Below are 18,014 nucleotides of genomic sequence, written 5' to 3'. Positions count from 1 at the left end.
CCGAGGGTTTCTAGGAATTATGCTTAGTTTAGCTCAATTTATATTCATTTGTTGTTCAAATTTTACTCAAACTCTTTGAAATCTATCTCAGATTTTGAGTCTACACACTTGCACAGTTGTTGCATCAGTCAAGGAGAATTTTCTAAAATTCAAGGATCTGACACTGCTAGTGAGAGCTCGCGCTCAAGGACCTGACATTTTTCTAGTTCGGGGAGAGTTTTACCCTCAAGGATCCGAACACCCCGACGAATTGCTAAATCAGGCTACAAAATGAACTGTCACTAGCTTTAGCATTCGGATATCGCACTATCTACCTAAATAGATTTGCTATTTAGTTTGCTTCAACCCTCTGCCAAAGAGGGGCATCTGTAGACACCCCATTTTTGCACTCGCCTGATTAATCAACTTGTCAATCCGATCGCAATGGTTCCCAATGATGGATGTCTATTCTAATGCTTTATTTTGTTACCAGATATGTTTCAGAAATCCGGACGAAGTATCTCGAATCGACAAAACTCAGGAACCATGCTACCCTAGGAAAATACGACCCCAGAAACATAGAAATCATCATCTTGCAGACCAAAAAGAAGCTTGACGATAAAAATCACTAAAAATGATCAAATTACCAAAATACCCCTAACATCAAAACAACCCTAGAGCCTACGTTACAATTAGAAAAACTCATTCAAACACATAAAATAACAAATCAAAATCAAACAAATCATTTCGCCAATTTTCACAGGATTCGACAAAATTACGAAAATGCCCCTCATAAAGTTCACAACCATTTCACACAAAAAAACTTCATAAATAATAAAAACCAACATTCTCATCGAATTCCTTGCGAAAAATTGATTCCAAAACATCCTAGAACATTGAAAAATGACTTAAAACATAAAAAATCGTCTCCGAGGGCAAAACGATAATTTTACAAATTTAATAATTAAAAATTTTGAAACTAATAAATAAACCATTAAATAATATAAATTGAAATATTAATAAAATTAATTTAAAATTTTGAACCAAAAAATTGATCAATCAGGCTTTTAGGCAAAATTGTTGATGGTTGCCAGAATATTTATTCAAGGACCCCTCCACCTGGGAGCCCAAAGAATTAAAGATAAAATAAAAGGGAGTTCTCCAAAAGTCAATCAAGTAAGATTAAAGTCAATATTAAAGTCAATCAAGTAAGGCTAAAGTCAAGATATTAAAAGTCAATCAAGAAAGACTAAAGTAAAAGTATTAAAGTCAATCTCATAAGACTAAAGTCAAAACCCTAATCTAAACTAATCAAGTCAATCTCATAAGATTAAAGTCAAAACCCTAAATCAAAACCCTAATCTAAATTAATCAAATTAATCTCATAAGACTAAAGTCAAAACCCTAAATTAAAACCCTAAAGACTAAGTCCATTCCATAAGACCAAAGTCAAAATCCTAATTAAAACTCTAAAAGAAACCATAATCAAACCCTAATGCTTCTAAAAAACTTTATAAATAGGAGCCTCCACACCCTATTTTCGTATCAAAGAAAAAACCCTAGAAAAAGTAGGTGAAGAAGCCTCTACAACCTCTCCAAAATCCTAATTTTGGAGCCCCAACTCCTTACCTAACACCCCTACTTTGATTTTAGCCTGAAAAACACCTAGAAACCTTTCAAAAACACTCCAAAATCCATAACAAATTCGAAGCATCCAGATCTAAGAAGGAGATACCTTGCCTCGGAGATTAGAAATCAGATCCGAAGACAGAACAAAGTAAGGAGTACGGTACAAGGAGCAGTTTCACCAGATCTGAGGGAATAGAACCTTTGCGTATCGAAGGTAACATTTCTATTTTTTTATCTAGGTTTTGCCATTTGCAATGTAGTCTTATTTAGGATAAGTAGAGACTAGCACTGGCCGGGCGGGGTTGGTGCCTAACACCTTCCAACCCCGTAATGTGATCCCCAGATTCAGTTTTTCTGTAGTAGATTAGTTTTTTATCCATTTAGAGTCAGTATTCGGTTCCTAGACCGTAATAAGTAGGTGGTGACTCCCAAACCTCAAGGGTCAAAAGCGGATCCGTGCACCCCACGGATCGATGGCGCTTTCAGTATCTCATAATTGTCTAAGCTTCAAGATCACGTGTGAACCTAAAAAAAGAAAAAAAAAAGAAACATTATAAACAAGACAATAAAAAACAAAGAAGACGAAAAATGGATAAAAGATTACTTATTGCGGCCATTGCTCGGAAGATATTGTAGAAGAATTGCGGGTCGTCTACAAAAGGTTTGTTCGTAAACACCCTATCCTTTGGGAGACAAGATAGCTCGAACATTTCTCACTCAATCCGAGAGTTGGAAAGTGCGATGCATTGGTTGGTGACCGAGTGGCCAGTGATTGTGGGGGTGATGACCTAGGGAACACTTGGAGAGTCACCATCCTTGGACCTCGACCCCGAAGAAAAGGTGGTGATAGGGGTAAGGGTAGGTTGAGGGATGACCTTCGAAACCTCGATGGGGCCTGTTGAGACTGTGAAAGGGGGTGGCTGAGGAACACTCTTCCTTAACCTCTTCAAAGGAGGTTGTTTGATCTCCTTATCCTAATTTGGGGATTGGTGCACTTCTTGCACCTTGATGTCAAAGTCGTTTGATTCCACCGGGGCTAGGCAATTAGAAAGAAGTTTCACCATGTTGTCGAGATCATCTTCAATATTGTTTCGTAAAAATTCAAAGTGTTGGGGCTTGAGAGATGACCTCCTTATAACTTCTTACTCGCCTTCACTAGTGGCCTAGTAGGAGCAAGAAAGTCGATAACTCAATGGTATAATTTTCTATTAGAGAGAATGTGATTGATTACCACCAAGTCAATCACCTTCTTGTCCTTTTTTGGATCTATAAAAAAGAAAACCCTTTTTAGAAAAAATTGAGGAAAAAAAATCGAGATCGAGCAGTAAGAAAACTTACCGACCCAATTAAAAGAGTAAAAAGAGAGGGGGAACCTCGTCCCCAGGTGCACATTCCCACTGACTAGTCATTTGTATCAGGAACATAAAGTAGTCCTTATCAGAGTCCGGGATCTCGAACAAGGCAGGCTTTCCCCTCTTTTGGGTCAAGTAGTAATACCTGTTTTTCTTAGGGCATCTCCTTAAGAAGAACTAGGCTCTAGTGTCTAAGAGCCCAATTTTCTTGCCTTCATCAAGTCGAACATTCATCTGCTCGATAGCATACCTATGTCGATAAAAGTTATCGTTTATTTGCCCAAGAGCCCTCCTAAACTAGTTTAAGACCTTCTATGTCAACCTACTTAAAAAGACTTGGAGTTTGGCTTTAAACTGTCCCCAATACACCACGGTGGCATTTTGGGGGAGGTTTTGAGAGAATTAGGGCTCTTCGAAAAAGGATGTGCCAACATCGTCCGGGATAACATAGGCATCCTTGATTTCAGACAGAGGAGGGCACGTAGGGGTGTAAGATTTCCCCTTGGCCATTAAAGAAAGAGGAATAAAGGAAACAAAGGGAATGATAGGGTTGGAGAAGGGGAGTGAGTGTTGTAGTGCCTCTGACCTTCACAAAAGCCTTCAATCAACAAACGTCTTCAAACCAAACCAGACACCAAGGCCAGAACAAGGTTGTAAGAATTCTCGCAAGAGAAAGAGAGAAAAAAGAGCAATAATTCGTAACGAAGAAAAGAGAGAAGAAATGGGTATTTATAGATCCATGGAGCCTCGAGATACGAAACAAAGAGAGGTCAAGATAGCCTCGTTAACCGATGTAATAATGGGTTGTCAATGCATTAAATGCACACAATAAACAGAAAAAGGGTGCGAACAAGCGTGCACTACCGACAAACTAGAAAAGGTCATGTGTGTACGACGAATAAATGCATTGCAACCAACACATGCAATGATTAAAGCTCAATAGTCGGTAGAATGTTACACGAGAAGATCATTAAATGTGCTGCTACAAAAACTCAAAGAGTTGAACTTTTGAATTAAAGCAAGTTGAATGTCAAAAAATGAAATTCGAAAGGAACAACGAACATTAACGATCTAATGGGAGGCTGCCATGCGTTGTTTGATTATTTCTCGATCTCGGGCCCTCGAATAATGATCAAAAAGCCTGAGAAGGGGTATTGTGGAGGGTATTTTTCATACGACATCAAAGAGTGGCACGTGGCACATAGGAAATATGTTCACCAAACTCTGATCCCTGAGAGATGAGAAGAATCCAACCTTTCATCCGATCCCTGAGAGATGAGGAGAATCCAACCTATCATGACTCACTTCTTGATAAGGTCGGAGGATGGGAAGTCGGATACATAGGGAGATTGACTTTGAAACTTAGAGCATTAAGTCGAAGCACGGAGGGAGGATTCGGTTATTCGAATTCTTAAGAATCAGGGTTCCAATCATGTTCGCGAAGATCAGGGGAGATTCCTAAATTTAAGGGTTGAATATCTATAGAATAATAACAAATACATTCTAGCAAAGAGGAACTACTAGAACGAAAAGGGAGGAAATTTAGGAAGGAAATCAGAGAAGATGATAGAGTTGAGACCTTTATAAATACAAGGGAAGGGGGACATGAAAAAAAGCACGCAATTCTTTATGCATAAATCTTAAACTAAATTTTGTACTAAGGTCTTGACTTGGGTGTTGAAGATGTGTTGTTGCAAGCACACCCTGAAGCACAGGAGGAAGGAATCAATCAACCAATGTGAATCTTGGGATAGTGCAAGTTTTTGCATCTAAAACTATATTATTTTTAAAAATATATTTTAGAATATAAGATTATATAGTTTCTAAGCACAAAAACAAACTTTATTAAAAAAAAAAAAAAACTTTTAAATCACAGCATCCAAATTTAGAATTGGATACTGGGAAAGACTCGAATTTTTTTTAGAATCTAGAAGTAGTCGTTTGGTTTGTTGGAATATGACGAAATTCCATTATAAAACTGTTTTACTATTTATGAAGTAAATAATTTGTTTATAATTATTTTAGACATCTTTTTTAAAATATATTTTTCAAACTTGAAGATTCAAATAAACCAGTCATTTTTGTAATTTTTTTTTATTTAAAAAAGTTATTATATATAGATATTAAAGTTCCACTATCAAGTTTCAAACTTTGTCGGCAGACCTATCTGTGACAATTGTATAACAAAAATTCCCTTTATTTTGTCAAGTTTGTAACTTGAAAAAACCTCACCTTTATGAAATCATGATACTTGTAAAGTTTTTAGAGTAACGTTTGATGGGTAACAAATTTCATAAATTAAGGATCTCTTGGAGTTGTAAGAACTCCAAGGGAGTTTTTGTAATTAAAGTGCAAAAGTTGGGTCTGCCGGTAAATCTCTCTTGTAAGTATTGTGTCTATTGTGGACCCACCCACTAATTCAGCCTATTATAACGGAAATAGCATTACCACCCGCTGGCAATTACACCGTCATTGACGTTAGAGATAATATAGTATACACTTCATAACATCGATGATGATGTTTCCTATACCTCATACGTACACGTGTCCTACCAGGAGAACTTGAAAATAAAAATAAAATTAGTATTTTCGAGGTGATCATATAAACATAAATAGAGTCTTGATAAGGTGATTCACCAGGTAGCATACTCAAATGACTCTATGAGGGGATAAGTTGGGGTACAGTAGATCTGACGTCATGGGATACACAATTGCACTTCTCTGTTAAAAATTTGTGTATCCCAAGACAGTCAGATCTACGGTTATCAAACTTGTCTACGTCATGAAATCATTTGAGTATGTCACGTGATGAGTCATATTATCACGAGTCATATAAATATAATATAATATATTAAAAGTCAAATCATTAATCTGTGTCTATGATGCAATTGAAGCTATTTACTACATGCAATAGTGGAAAATTTCCAAATATTTCGAAAGTCAATATCAAGGCCCTCTCACTCACAGCTGGTCCTTACTCGTTAAGTCCTTCCAAAGAAACATAAAAGGAAAAACAACAAAATAATTATTGTTTTGGTACATTTCATCAGAAGAATATATTTATTTTTGGAGCAAAACCCATTAATGGCAGATGGGTTTGTAACTACTATCTATCAGAGCATACATAAATGCCACATGATCTTTTTCTCTCTCCACCCACTCTCCAAACTCATTTTAATTTAACTTTATTCTTTACTTCAAGAAGTTGGGTAATTATCCAACTCCGGATCTCATGCATGTGCCACGTGGCATTTTCTTAAAATTTAATTTAATTTCACACCATCTCTCCTTTAATCTGTAACATCAATATTTATTTCATTGGTTATTAATTTTTCCATATTAGATATGTATTAACTTAAGATTAACATTATTTGAGTACAACCACAGTCATTGTTTGACACCTAGAGTACATCAAGGATATTTGTATGATTTGCATTGATAATAGGTTGAAAAATGAGTATTATATTATGTATTTTTCCACGGGAACAGGGCTTTCATTCTAAAAGAAAAAATAGTTTCCCACGGTAAGAAAATGACTTTTCTCCCGCCTAATGTTATTATCTTGCGAATCTAAAAACCCACTCACTTTGAAATTTTCCTAGGTGCAATCATATCTTAAGAATCATTTTCCCGTGAACATATACCCTTGAAATGCATTCCCTGGAATGATAGAGACCCAAAGATACATTGTCTAATAGGATTTCTAATTTGCTACGACAATAAATTACTTTATTTGAAAGTTTTGGAGTCAACTAAACAAACTCTACTCCTCTATTCCAATATGCCCAAAATCAAGGCTTTTATTTTTGAGTCATTAATTTATGAGTTGTGATAAAATAACTCACTTTTTACCTGCGCACTTGACACAATTTGATGTCGATATAAAGGGTAGAGATCTAGAACAATGTATCGTACTTAACAAAGGTCAGGTGGCACCCCATTTCATACCACGTGGTATTTATGTGACCCATTGGCCGCATGGATATGTGGTCCATCCCTTGTTAAACCTACCCACAAAATATCAATTTGATTGGTGACGTGCATCCATTGATTTTAACATTGTCTTAAGAATGATTTCGAATCATTGGATTCAAACTCTTTTTCAAGAGCTTAGATCTAGTGGAAACAAGTTATCAAATACTATGATTTTTGGTATGTAGGTTCATCAAGGGATGGACCACACATCTATACGGTCACTAGGTCTCACAAACATAGCATGCTAGGTACGACACATTGTTCTGGATCCCTTTCTTTTGTATCCACGCCAAATTGCATCAAGTGTGTGCACAAAAAACAAGTTGATTTATCACGACCCTTAATTTATATGTTTTCATGTTCTTTTTGGAACTTTCTTTCACACTTTTATAATATATATTTTTTTAATTAGGGTTGCAATTAGCCTTCCTTGATCATGAATGAACGATCTCAACCAATTTTCTATGTTCCCCCACTTGCTTCCTTTCTTTCCCAACTAGAGATTAATACAATTAAATTAAAGATGATTTCTCTTTTGAAAGAAAGAAAAAAAAAAATAATTAAAGCAAGATTAATAGAAATATAATGTGTAAGTTTCCAACTATACATATACATGGAATCCGTAATTAGAGGCAAGAAGTGAGGGAATGGTACAAATGAAGAGAGTAAAGCAAGTTTATTTTTTTATTTTTGTTGTCAAATGCACATCTCAAATCTTGACTTAGAGCAATTGACAAATAGCCCCCATCAAATTTGAGGAAGATCTGACAATAAAGATGAAAAGGAAAATAAATAATAGTTTGTGAAACAAATGCCAAGGTAGAAAGAAAACGAAATTTGGCCCTAATTTCTATTCATTGGTTTTTATGGTACTTTTATTTTGGACTTTATGCATTGACTTTTAATGATCTAAGCACATAGGTAAAATTAAAAGAAGCTTCAATAGTGTGTTGTCACGTGGGTATAAAGTAGATCGAGAGTAGGTTAGCTACCCAACTCCATGAAGTACAAGGGTATAGGCTTTAGATTCTACTTTAATTCCATATCATCAAACTAAAAGAAAGTCACCTTCACAACTCACTCAAATCAAAAGTCGCAATCGATAACGATATTTCTACTAAGTTTTCAATAATGGGATATGTTTTACATGATTTCCATTTGAAAAACTCCTTAAAGGAAAGTTTCTCTAAACTTAGCCAAACTTCTCTATATATAGAGTAGCTATTCTACAAAGCGAGATAGATACAGAGAGAGAGAGAGAGAGATGGGTTTGAGAGAAGAGAGTGAAATCCCATGTCTTGACTTCAATAAAGATCCAACAGACTTAGAGGAAGGGAGTGATGGGTGGAAGTATTTATGTGAGAAAGTAAGAGAGGCTTGTGAAGGGTATGGGTGCTTTCAAGTTAAGTATGATAAGGTTCCAAGGGACCTACATGAAGAGATGATGGTGGCCATGAAGGATTTGTTTGATCTTCCTGTTGAGACCAAGGAGAAGAACTTCAGCTCTAAGCCTTACTATGGGTACATGGGCAACTCACATGTCGTTCCTTTGTATGAGAGCTTGGGCATCGAGGATGCACCCACTCTCGACGGTGTTCAAGCCTTCACCAACCTTATGTGGTCCCAAGGCAATCCATCCTTCTGGTAACTCTCTCTATCCATATATCTTTCTCTGTGTGTGTGTGTGTGTTTTTGTCTCAAACTAAATTAGCATTATTTGGATTTAGTAGGTCATTGTTACTTAAGGTTTTGGTGAATTAGTGTTCACCATTGAAAAATGAGTAATTTGAGGGGGAGTTTTGTTCCAATTGTTAGATTTTGATTTAGGTTCTGAATTTTTTTATATTTATATTTATATTTTTTATTAATTTGTTAATTAGAATTAGGTTATGGAAACTGATTTCAGAATCTTATGTTGACTATATTATTTTTAACAATTGATTTTAGAATCTAGAATAAGAATATCATTTTGCGAACTTTTTTTTTATTTTTATTTTTATTTTTTTATAGTAATTGATTTAAGATTGTCAGAATTAGATCATGGTAACTGATTTTCAGAATCTAGTTTGGCTGCATTGTTTTAATTAGTAATTGATTTTAAAAACAAGAAGATCTCATTTTGCAAATCATGTTTCTAGAATTATGATGAATATCAATTTAGCGTTAAAAAAATGCAAGAAACAATTTTCAAATTAAATTGCAATAAACAAGCCATTACTAGATTCTTGTTGTAGTTGATTTCTAGTTCTAATTATAATAAGAGGGCCACTTTTATTGCCCAAACCAAAAGTAACATCGAATTATGGGCGCAAGAATTCGAACCAAACACAATCTATATGCACTTATCAGAGGGAGATTGTTTGGTTGCAGTGACAACTTTATTTGGATGTGAAATGTTAGTATAAGCTTCTTCTTCCTCTTCTGAAATTACTTCTATGACCTAAAACTTGTGTAAAAACTGCGTTATGTAAGTGCATTTTGTAGGGGTAAATATGTAATCTTCCAAAAAAAAAAGTATACAATATTTATCTCAAAACTCAATTCAGATATGGGAATAGAGTTATCATTGCAACAAAAAAAAAAAAAAACCTTTCAAATGCTTTTCCCACGCCGTCACAGACAAATTAAATTGAGTCGTGATGATCGGATCCCTCCCCCCTCTGACATAAGCACCCATCACATAAGGGTTCTATAATTTTCCTCGGGATACACAAGAAAGATTTATAGTTCTGGATATCCCGAGAAAATGATCTGCCGCTCTGTGAAGAGGGCATATGGGTGGGGGGGTTCTTAAAAATAATTGTTCGATCTCTCAAATGGTACCTTTCCTTAAAGAAAATATCAGAGGAACAGTGTCTTTACTTTCAAGTTTCAAGGGCCTTAATAGGGTTGCCATAGGATGGGAGGGTGGATATGGGCTTAGGACAAACTAAAGCTAGCCCAGCTCAAAAGATGTGGAATAGGCTTTAGCCAATTTGAAAAGCCTTAATCGAGTCTTAATTGACCAAATCTTGGCTTTGTTGTCTAGATCCATTCTGACTGAACTTTATGTTTGATAAAATTGATTATAATTATTTTATTTTATTTATTTGGATGATACTTTTGACAATTCATCATGATTTCACTGTCCAAGAAAAAAATAAGATTTGTTTTAAGATTATAATTTGTATAAATATTGACCTAAAATAATATAGAATCAAATAATCGATAATCTTCATAGCAGTTAAATCAAGTAATTAATAACCTTTATTTTTTAATTGAACGATTAATTATTTTTTATAAGTTTATGATTAATGTTAAAATGGATTGAATTTTATATGAGAATAATTTTGAAGGTATTTATAATTTATTCTATAGTTGTATAAAATCTACTATGCAAGATAATAAGCCCTATCTTGGCCCACATTTTATAGACTTGAGAATTATGAGCTAAACTCTAGTTTGCAGGCTAAATGTCAAGCTCTTACTCTTTTTTTTTTTTTCTGAGCTTTTCTTGTTGGATTAACAGGCCAATCCGCTCATTGAAAACCTACTCTTCAATAGATCTACGTCCAATGAAAACTAATTTGACTGATGATTCATAATTTTTTTTTAAGTGGGCTCTGCTTCTGTGAAGAAGCCCATGGAAGGATTTCATGACCATGATGGAAATTAGTGCTTGGATTAATGGATAAAATTCATCAATCTCAACCAATTTTCATGTTTAGTTTAGTTTGATCTTGATGTGCAGTTAATTGTTTCTTAATTAGGTAATAGCCCATTATCTTTATAGAAAGTTAGGGATTGTCTAAGGAGATCTAAATCGAAGATAGATTTTATAATTTACGATTAATAGTCATCATGTTGACCATCATTTGTTTAAACCCTTATGGACAGGTTTGTGATTCTACCACACATTTAACTGGTAATTAGCCTCTAAGTAGGGTTTGATTTTGCAGCTCAATAGTTTCTTAGGGTCTATCTATCTGTATATATGATTGTAGGGAATATGAATTCCTTTGGAAAACGGTTATGGTAGTTTGAATTTCTGTTGAAATTTTTTTCTAGGTGGGATAGTCGTGAGTGATTCGTGAGAGAATAACATTAGGAGCTGAGAAAGTAATTTCTTAAAGGGTGGAGTGGGAAAATCACTTTAGGTGGGAATTCATCTTTTAGAGAAAATACCCAACGATATACCTGAAAATCATATTTTCTACGAAAAATCATTTTACCACCCATTTTCCTTATAGACCCTCGGACTATGTTTGGATTGAGAGAAGTGGAGAGAAGAGAAACTCATTAAGAGAAGAAAAGAGAAAATAAGATAAACTCAATTTCTCTCCACCATGTTTGGATTGACACGAGAGAACTTGAAACAATTTTGAAATTTTAAAATATCTAAAATAGTGATCTAGTGGTAGAGTTGGAATTATAAAATATTTTAAAAGGTTTTTTTCCATTTCTCTCATCTTCTCTCCATTTTGGAGAGAAAGAAAACTCAACTTTTTTCTCTCCTCTGCTCTCCCCCACTTAACAAATGGAGAGAAACTCATTTATTTTCTCTTCTCTTCTCCTCTCCATTTCTCTCCATCCAAACACAGTGTTGGTTTATCTGGAGTGTGAATGTCTGTTTTAAGGATAAGACACTGGCATTACTAAAGATTTGTTTGGTAGTTATCTAAAAGCAACTTGAAAATGCATTCCAATTCCTTCGGCAGCAGATCCTTTGTACCGTGTTTCTCCTGTAACTCTTGTTCTATGGTCCATAAAACATCAAATTGAAGAAAAATAACACAGCCCTCTTGGATTCATGGTTTAGATAAGATTTTAGAAAAAAAAACTATATCAAAAATAACTTTTTGAGTCTCTAATCAATTATTTGAAAATGGATTGTTAGTGAACTCCTAAAGTTAAACGATTGGATGAAATCGCCTTGATGATGTGTTGATAGGAGTTATAGGAGAAACGCGCTATAAAGGATCCTCTACCAATATTTTCATCTATAGTTTTGAGCTCGTCTTGACTTGAATTTTCATTTAGTCAAGTCGACTTGGACAAATCAAAACAAAAATATATCAAATTTTAAATATTAAAAATAATATTTAATATTTGATAAATTTTGAGGTCCAACTCAAAACCAATTGACAATGAGTGGAGTGGCCTAGCAGTTTATAAGGAGAGAGAAAAGACAATGAATGTCCGATGTTGGACTAAACTCAACAGTATATAAAACAAAGAGAAATTTAGGTCATCATTCTTAGTTCACTACAAATCATTTGCATTTGCAAATGATTTACATTACAATTGTTTTGCAACGTAAATGGTTTGTGTGAATGATTTACTACTGTTTGGTAAATATTGGGAAATCTCTTGCGAATCTATTTTTGTGATTGGTTGATCTTTGCAATAAAAGAATTTCATTGTGATTTTGCAAATGATTTGCAATACTTTTTGTACCACATATCATTTGCTGAAATTTCTTAAGAATTTAGTTGGTCTTGGCAAATTTCTTGCAATGCAAATCATTTGTATTATGTAACCAAGTACCAATAAAATTAATTTCAAATTTTTTTTTTTTGCATTTGCAAATGATTTGCTACATACCAAGCAGGGCTTTATTTTTTTTTTTGTCCATGAAAATATTATATAGCTAAATACATGTAACTTGAGATTAGAGAACAACCTATAGAAACAGAAAATAGTTGGCCATGTAGGACAAAACACGTTGGCCAAATAGTTGGTTGTCGAACAAGAACAAGACCTTTATATTTAAAACAAGGTGCATACTCTTTGTACATGATAAATATGGATTGTTGGCATTAAGAAAGATAAGATCATGAAATGCCTAGAATGCCATTTTTTTTTTTTCCCTTCAAAATAACATGAGCACAATCAAATGGTCGCTGACATTCAATATCCTTTTTTTTTTTTTTTTTTTTCCCCCCTCTTAGTCATACTCTCAATTCTACAAGTAAAAAGATGTTTGAACTAGAGCTAATTATTCGAAAAATGGTGTTCGAGAGCTACAAATTGAAAAAATACTATGAGTCCAATGTCGAAAGCAGCCAGGCTGTCTTTCGAGTGATGAAATACAAAGCTCCCCCAAGCAACGACTCGGCCATCGGTCTAGTTGCCCATAGAGATAAAGGCATCCTAACCATTCTATGCCAAGATGAAGTACAAGGACTCGAGGTGCTACATAAAGAAGGCAACTGGGTGCAAGTGGTGCCCTCGGAAGGCATGTTCATAGTTTTCGTTGGTGAAGCACTCAAGGTATGTTTTCTCGTTGCTTGGCCTGTGACTCGCCATGACTCACAAATAAGTGAGTCAAGTCATAATGACCAATTATTTGAAAAAAAAAATTGTTGTAGAAGTATGTTTGAGTGGATTAAACCACTGGGATGGGTTAAGGACCAAATGATAAGGGGCTTTTATAAACACTCATTCAAAAAAGAATCGTAAAATTTAAATTAAAAGGACTTTTCTGATCTAAAACAAGACAGATGAGAAAAAAAAGAAAAAGAAAACAAGAATAATGATAAAATGAGTCCCCCCGGTTGCCCACCCCACCCGCAACAAACTCTCCTGACATGGTTGTGCATAGAACCATATATTTTTCTATGGGATACACAATTGCACATATTTATGAGATTATGCAGTTGTGTATCCCCAGGAAAAACTATGATTCTAGGCACAGCCACACCAGGAGGGTTTAATGGCCAGGAGTTAGAAAATCACTGACTCAAAAAAAATAGGTTTCTTAGGGATGGATTGCATTTGAAAATCCTTAGGGAAGATCCTTCCATCTCAGTAGTCATATATTTATTTGTTTGAGATTTTCTCAAAAGACTTTTTTTAACCTCAAACAAATATTTGTTTGTTTGAGATTTTCCTAAAATACTAGTTTCCTAGGAAAAAAAAAAAAAAAGGACCTGGGTCAACTTTAACGTCTTTGATCAATCAAGACTTTTTTTTAAGAGAGTTGCTATTGCCACACCAACTTTTATTAATGCCACACTATTTCTTATCGAAATTTAAAAATATATAAGAAATACCAAAAGGATGAAATAAAAGCCATGATCAAAAATAAAATATAGCTTAGCAAAACATTAATTATGATTAGTAATTGAATGAAATTATATTTTCATTTTTACAAAAAATAAGTTTTAATTTCAAAATTGAAAAAGTGAAAAGGGAGGATTAAAAATACAAGTTGAGAGATCAATGAATTTATATAAAATCCTTAATCACCATACTTTAAAGTTAAATCCACCATCCTTATTAACCTTAAAAAAGAGTATATTCATTTTTAAAAATTTCCTTTATTTTTTTTTTGTTGGTATATTTGTATTTTTGGTTTTCTTATTTATTTATTTATTTTTTGGTATCAATGTATTTATCCAAACTCTAATGTACTCATCGAATCAACTTGCCACTACACTCTTAGGTAGGTTGCCAATAGATTAGATTTGGATCGGATTGGGGTTTACATGGAATTAATCCAATAAAAGCTAGACTGATTCAAATTCAATTGGATCCAATAACATTCTGATGAGGTCCTTGTTAGATTGAATCAAATTTAATAAACAATATACATAAAATATAGATAAATATCATATATTTATAGAAAATATTATGTGATAATTAAGCTCCCTATTGTATCATGATATAGTTGTTCCCTTACTAATATGATAAAATATCATATAGAACCCTTATTGGATATATATATATATATATATATAGTGTTCTTATATATATATATATATATGGGAAATGTTCAACACCCTAAGCTTTACCCTACACTTTAACAAACGTGTTTTGTCTTACATGGGTTAGAAGTTTTGGAATGAGCTGATTTTTGGTGAGGATAATTTCTATGATTAGAAGATCATCCTCACCAAAAATCAGCCCATTTCGAAAATTTTAACCCCATGTCTACAAGTTGAAAAATCGTGGACTGTCAATTTTTTGTAAACCATTTTTGATGGAGTTAGAAGTTTTGGAATGAGCTGATTTTTGGTGAGGATGATCTCCTCACCATAAAGATCATCCTCACCAAAAATCAGCCCATTCCAAAACTTCTAACCCATGTAAGGCAAAACACGTTTGTTAAAATGTAGGGTAAAGCTTGGGGTGGGGAACGGGTTTTGTCCTAAGCTTTACCCTACACTTTAACAAACAAATATATATAGGGAAATGTTTAGCAACAAACATTTTGGCAAAACATTTTTCAAAACATGGGTTAGAGGTTTTGGAATGGGCTGATTTTTGGTGAGGATGATCTCTACGGTGAGGAGATCATCATCAACAAAAATCAGCCCATTCCAAAACTTCTAACTCCATCAAAAATGGTTTACAAAAAATGGACGGTCCACGATTTTTTAACTTATAAACCGGGGTTAGAAGTTTTGGAATGGGCTGATTTTTGGTGAGGATGGTCTCCTCACTGTAGAGATCATCCTCACCAAAAATCAGCCCATTCCAAAACCTCTAACCCATGTTTTGAAAAATGTTTTGTCAAAATGTTTGTTACTGAACGGGACCCATATATGCGGGTCATGTTCCCCACCCTAAGCTTTACCCTACACTTTAACAAACGTGTTTTGTCTTACATGGGTTAGAAGTTTTGGAATAGGCTGATTTTTGGTGAGGATGATCTCTATGGTGAGAAGATCATCCTCACCAAAAATCAGCCCATTCCAAAACTTCTAACCCCATTAAAAATGTTTACAAAAAATGGACGATTCACGATTTTTCAACTTGTAAACATGGGGTTAAAAATTTCGGAAAGGGTTGATTTTTGGTGAGGATGATCTTTTAATCATAGAAATCACTCTCACAAAAAATCAACCCATTTCAAAACTTCTAACCCATGTAGGACAAAACACGTTTATTAAAGTATAGGGTAAAGCTCAAGGTGTTGAACATTTCCTTATATATATGTATGTATATATATATATATATATATATATATATATATATATATATATTATATATATATATATATATATATATGTATATATATAGAGGGTAGCGTTCCTACGACCCATATTACGACTCACATTACGACACCGTTTTTGTCTTATATGGGCAAAAAGGTTTCGAATGGGCTGATTTTTTGTGAAGATGATCTCTGTGATGAGGGGATCATCCTTGTAAAAAATCATCCCATTCCAAAACTTTTAACCCCATCAAAATTGATTTACAAAAATTGGACGGTTTAAAAATTTTCAACTTGTAAACATGGGGCTAGAAGTTTCATAATGAGCTGATTTTTGGCAAGGATGATCTCCTCACCATAGAGATCATCCTCACAAAAAATCAGCCCATTCCAAACATTTTTGCCCCTATAAGACAAAACATTGTGTCGCAATGTGAGTCGCAATATGTGTCTACGGAACCCGACCCATATATATATATATATATAATATATATATATATATATATATATATGGGTCCCGTTCGGCACCCTAAGTTTTACCACACACTTTAACAAACGCGTTTTGTCCTACATGAATTAGAAGTTTCGGAACGGGCTGATTTTTGGTGAGGATGATCTCTATGGTGAGGAGATCATCCTCACCAAAAATCAGCTCATTCCAAAACTTCTAACCTCATTAAAAATGATTTACAAAAAATGGACAGTCCACGATTTTTCAACTTGTAAACATGGGGCTAAACATTTCGGAATGGGCTGATTTTTGGGGAGGATGATCTTCTAATCATAGAGATCATCCTCACAAAAAATCAGCCCATTCCAAAACTTCTAATCCATATAGGACAAAAAACATTTGTTAAAGTGTGTGGTAAAACTTAGGGTGCTGAACATTTCCCTATATATATATATGGAAATGTATAGCCCATGGATCAGTAGTTGTCTTGATTAACCTTAATATATTTGATGTTTTGTTAGGCTTGGAGTAATGGTAGACTTGAGGCAGCAAAACACAGGGTGGTGATGAGGGGAGACAAGGAGAGGTATTCGTACGCGTTGTTCGCAACACCGAAGGAAGGAACAGTGATTGAGGTCCCCCAGGAGTTGGTTGACGAAGAACACCCTCTACAATTTCGACCCTTCTACTTCATGGATTTCCTCTCTTACTTCTACTCCAATCTTAATGATAATGCACTTGAGACCTATGCTGGAGTTTGATGGATGTATGTAAAGTATTTATGTGATGTGTTTCAATTGGTCAAAAAAATGTTGTGAATATGTATCTTTCTCTGTCAACTTTCAACTCTCATATGCCATATTTCTGATTTTTTTTTTTTCCAAGAATTGTGTACGTATGGGGATTGAAATTAATTGGCATCTTCACATGCTATATATTGGATAGTTAATGGGTCAGATCGTATTGGTGGTAAATTGGTATTGATCCTATAAGAGATTTATTAGGCCTGAACCCGTCGGATCAGATCTATCATTTTAACCTCTGTACCAATTCGAAATAAGATTTGTTGATCCAATGTAACATTTATTGTTCCGAATCTGATCAGAAAAATTAACATTTTCAGATCAATTGTAATTCAATATATGGGGAATGTTAATGTCCAAGATGTATTAGCATTCACCATAACTTTGGATTTTTGAAATCTTTTTGTCTTTTAATATAGAAAGAGAAGAGCATTTTGGTAGTTGTGAATTGTTATTTTGTAAATATGAAAAAATTCAATGACTTTGATAAGAAAAAAAAAAAATTTGCTCCACACGAACCAAGTACTATTGGGATTTTTTATATTTAATTACAAAATATACCATTCAACAAAATACAGAATTACCTTTATTTTCTTGTACTAAAAGACAAAAATGTAAACGTATTTTCTGAAAATCTAACTTATGAAGAATGCTAATGTCGCCATGACATCTTGGACGTTAATTAGCATTCTCAAACTAATCAAATAAGTTATCAAAATTGATCCTTTTTTAATTGAGACATCAAAGCCCAATCCTTGATCTAGATCTGGAGTTATCAAATTAAGTTTTGTATCTTTTCCGATTCATTGGCAACCCAAATTATGTGTAAAAAAGTCATATATAATTTAATTTTTAGGTAAAATTGTGTATAAGATATTTTTCTTGTTGTTTTAAGATAAGTTTCA

General features: G+C 34.0%; 1 protein-coding gene across 1 annotated transcript; it reads left to right on the top strand.

The window, feature by feature from the left end:
* Positions 1–8,120: 8,120 nt before the first annotated feature.
* LOC147388875 (putative 2-oxoglutarate-dependent dioxygenase AOP1) lies at positions 8,121–17,291 on the top strand. The gene is made up of 3 exons (XM_086419495.1): positions 8,121–8,579; positions 12,866–13,187; positions 16,828–17,291. Exons 1-3 carry the CDS (start codon positions 8,200–8,202, stop codon positions 17,065–17,067), a joined length of 942 nt encoding a protein of 313 aa, XP_086275621.1. The 5' UTR covers positions 8,121–8,199; the 3' UTR covers positions 17,068–17,291.
* Positions 17,292–18,014: the final 723 nt, after the last annotated feature.

The sequence above is a fragment of the Akebia trifoliata genome, chromosome 12 (assembly GCF_017979445.1).
Source record: "Akebia trifoliata isolate Shusen 1 chromosome 12, ASM1797944v1, whole genome shotgun sequence".
Classification (NCBI taxonomy): domain Eukaryota; kingdom Viridiplantae; phylum Streptophyta; class Magnoliopsida; order Ranunculales; family Lardizabalaceae; genus Akebia; species Akebia trifoliata.
Note: the sequence above shows the minus strand (reverse complement) of the source record. Positions and strands in the feature narration are given on the sequence as shown.

Coding starts and splice junctions, on each gene's coding strand:
- LOC147388875 (XM_086419495.1), top strand. CDS start 8,200: ATGGGTTTGAGAGAAGAGAGTGAAATCCCATGTCTTGACTTCAATAAA. Junction 8,580..12,865: donor CAAGGCAATCCATCCTTCTG/GTAACTCTCTCT, acceptor CCCCCCTCTTAG/TCATACTCTCAATTCTACAA. Junction 13,188..16,827: donor TCGTTGGTGAAGCACTCAAG/GTATGTTTTCTC, acceptor ATGTTTTGTTAG/GCTTGGAGTAATGGTAGACT.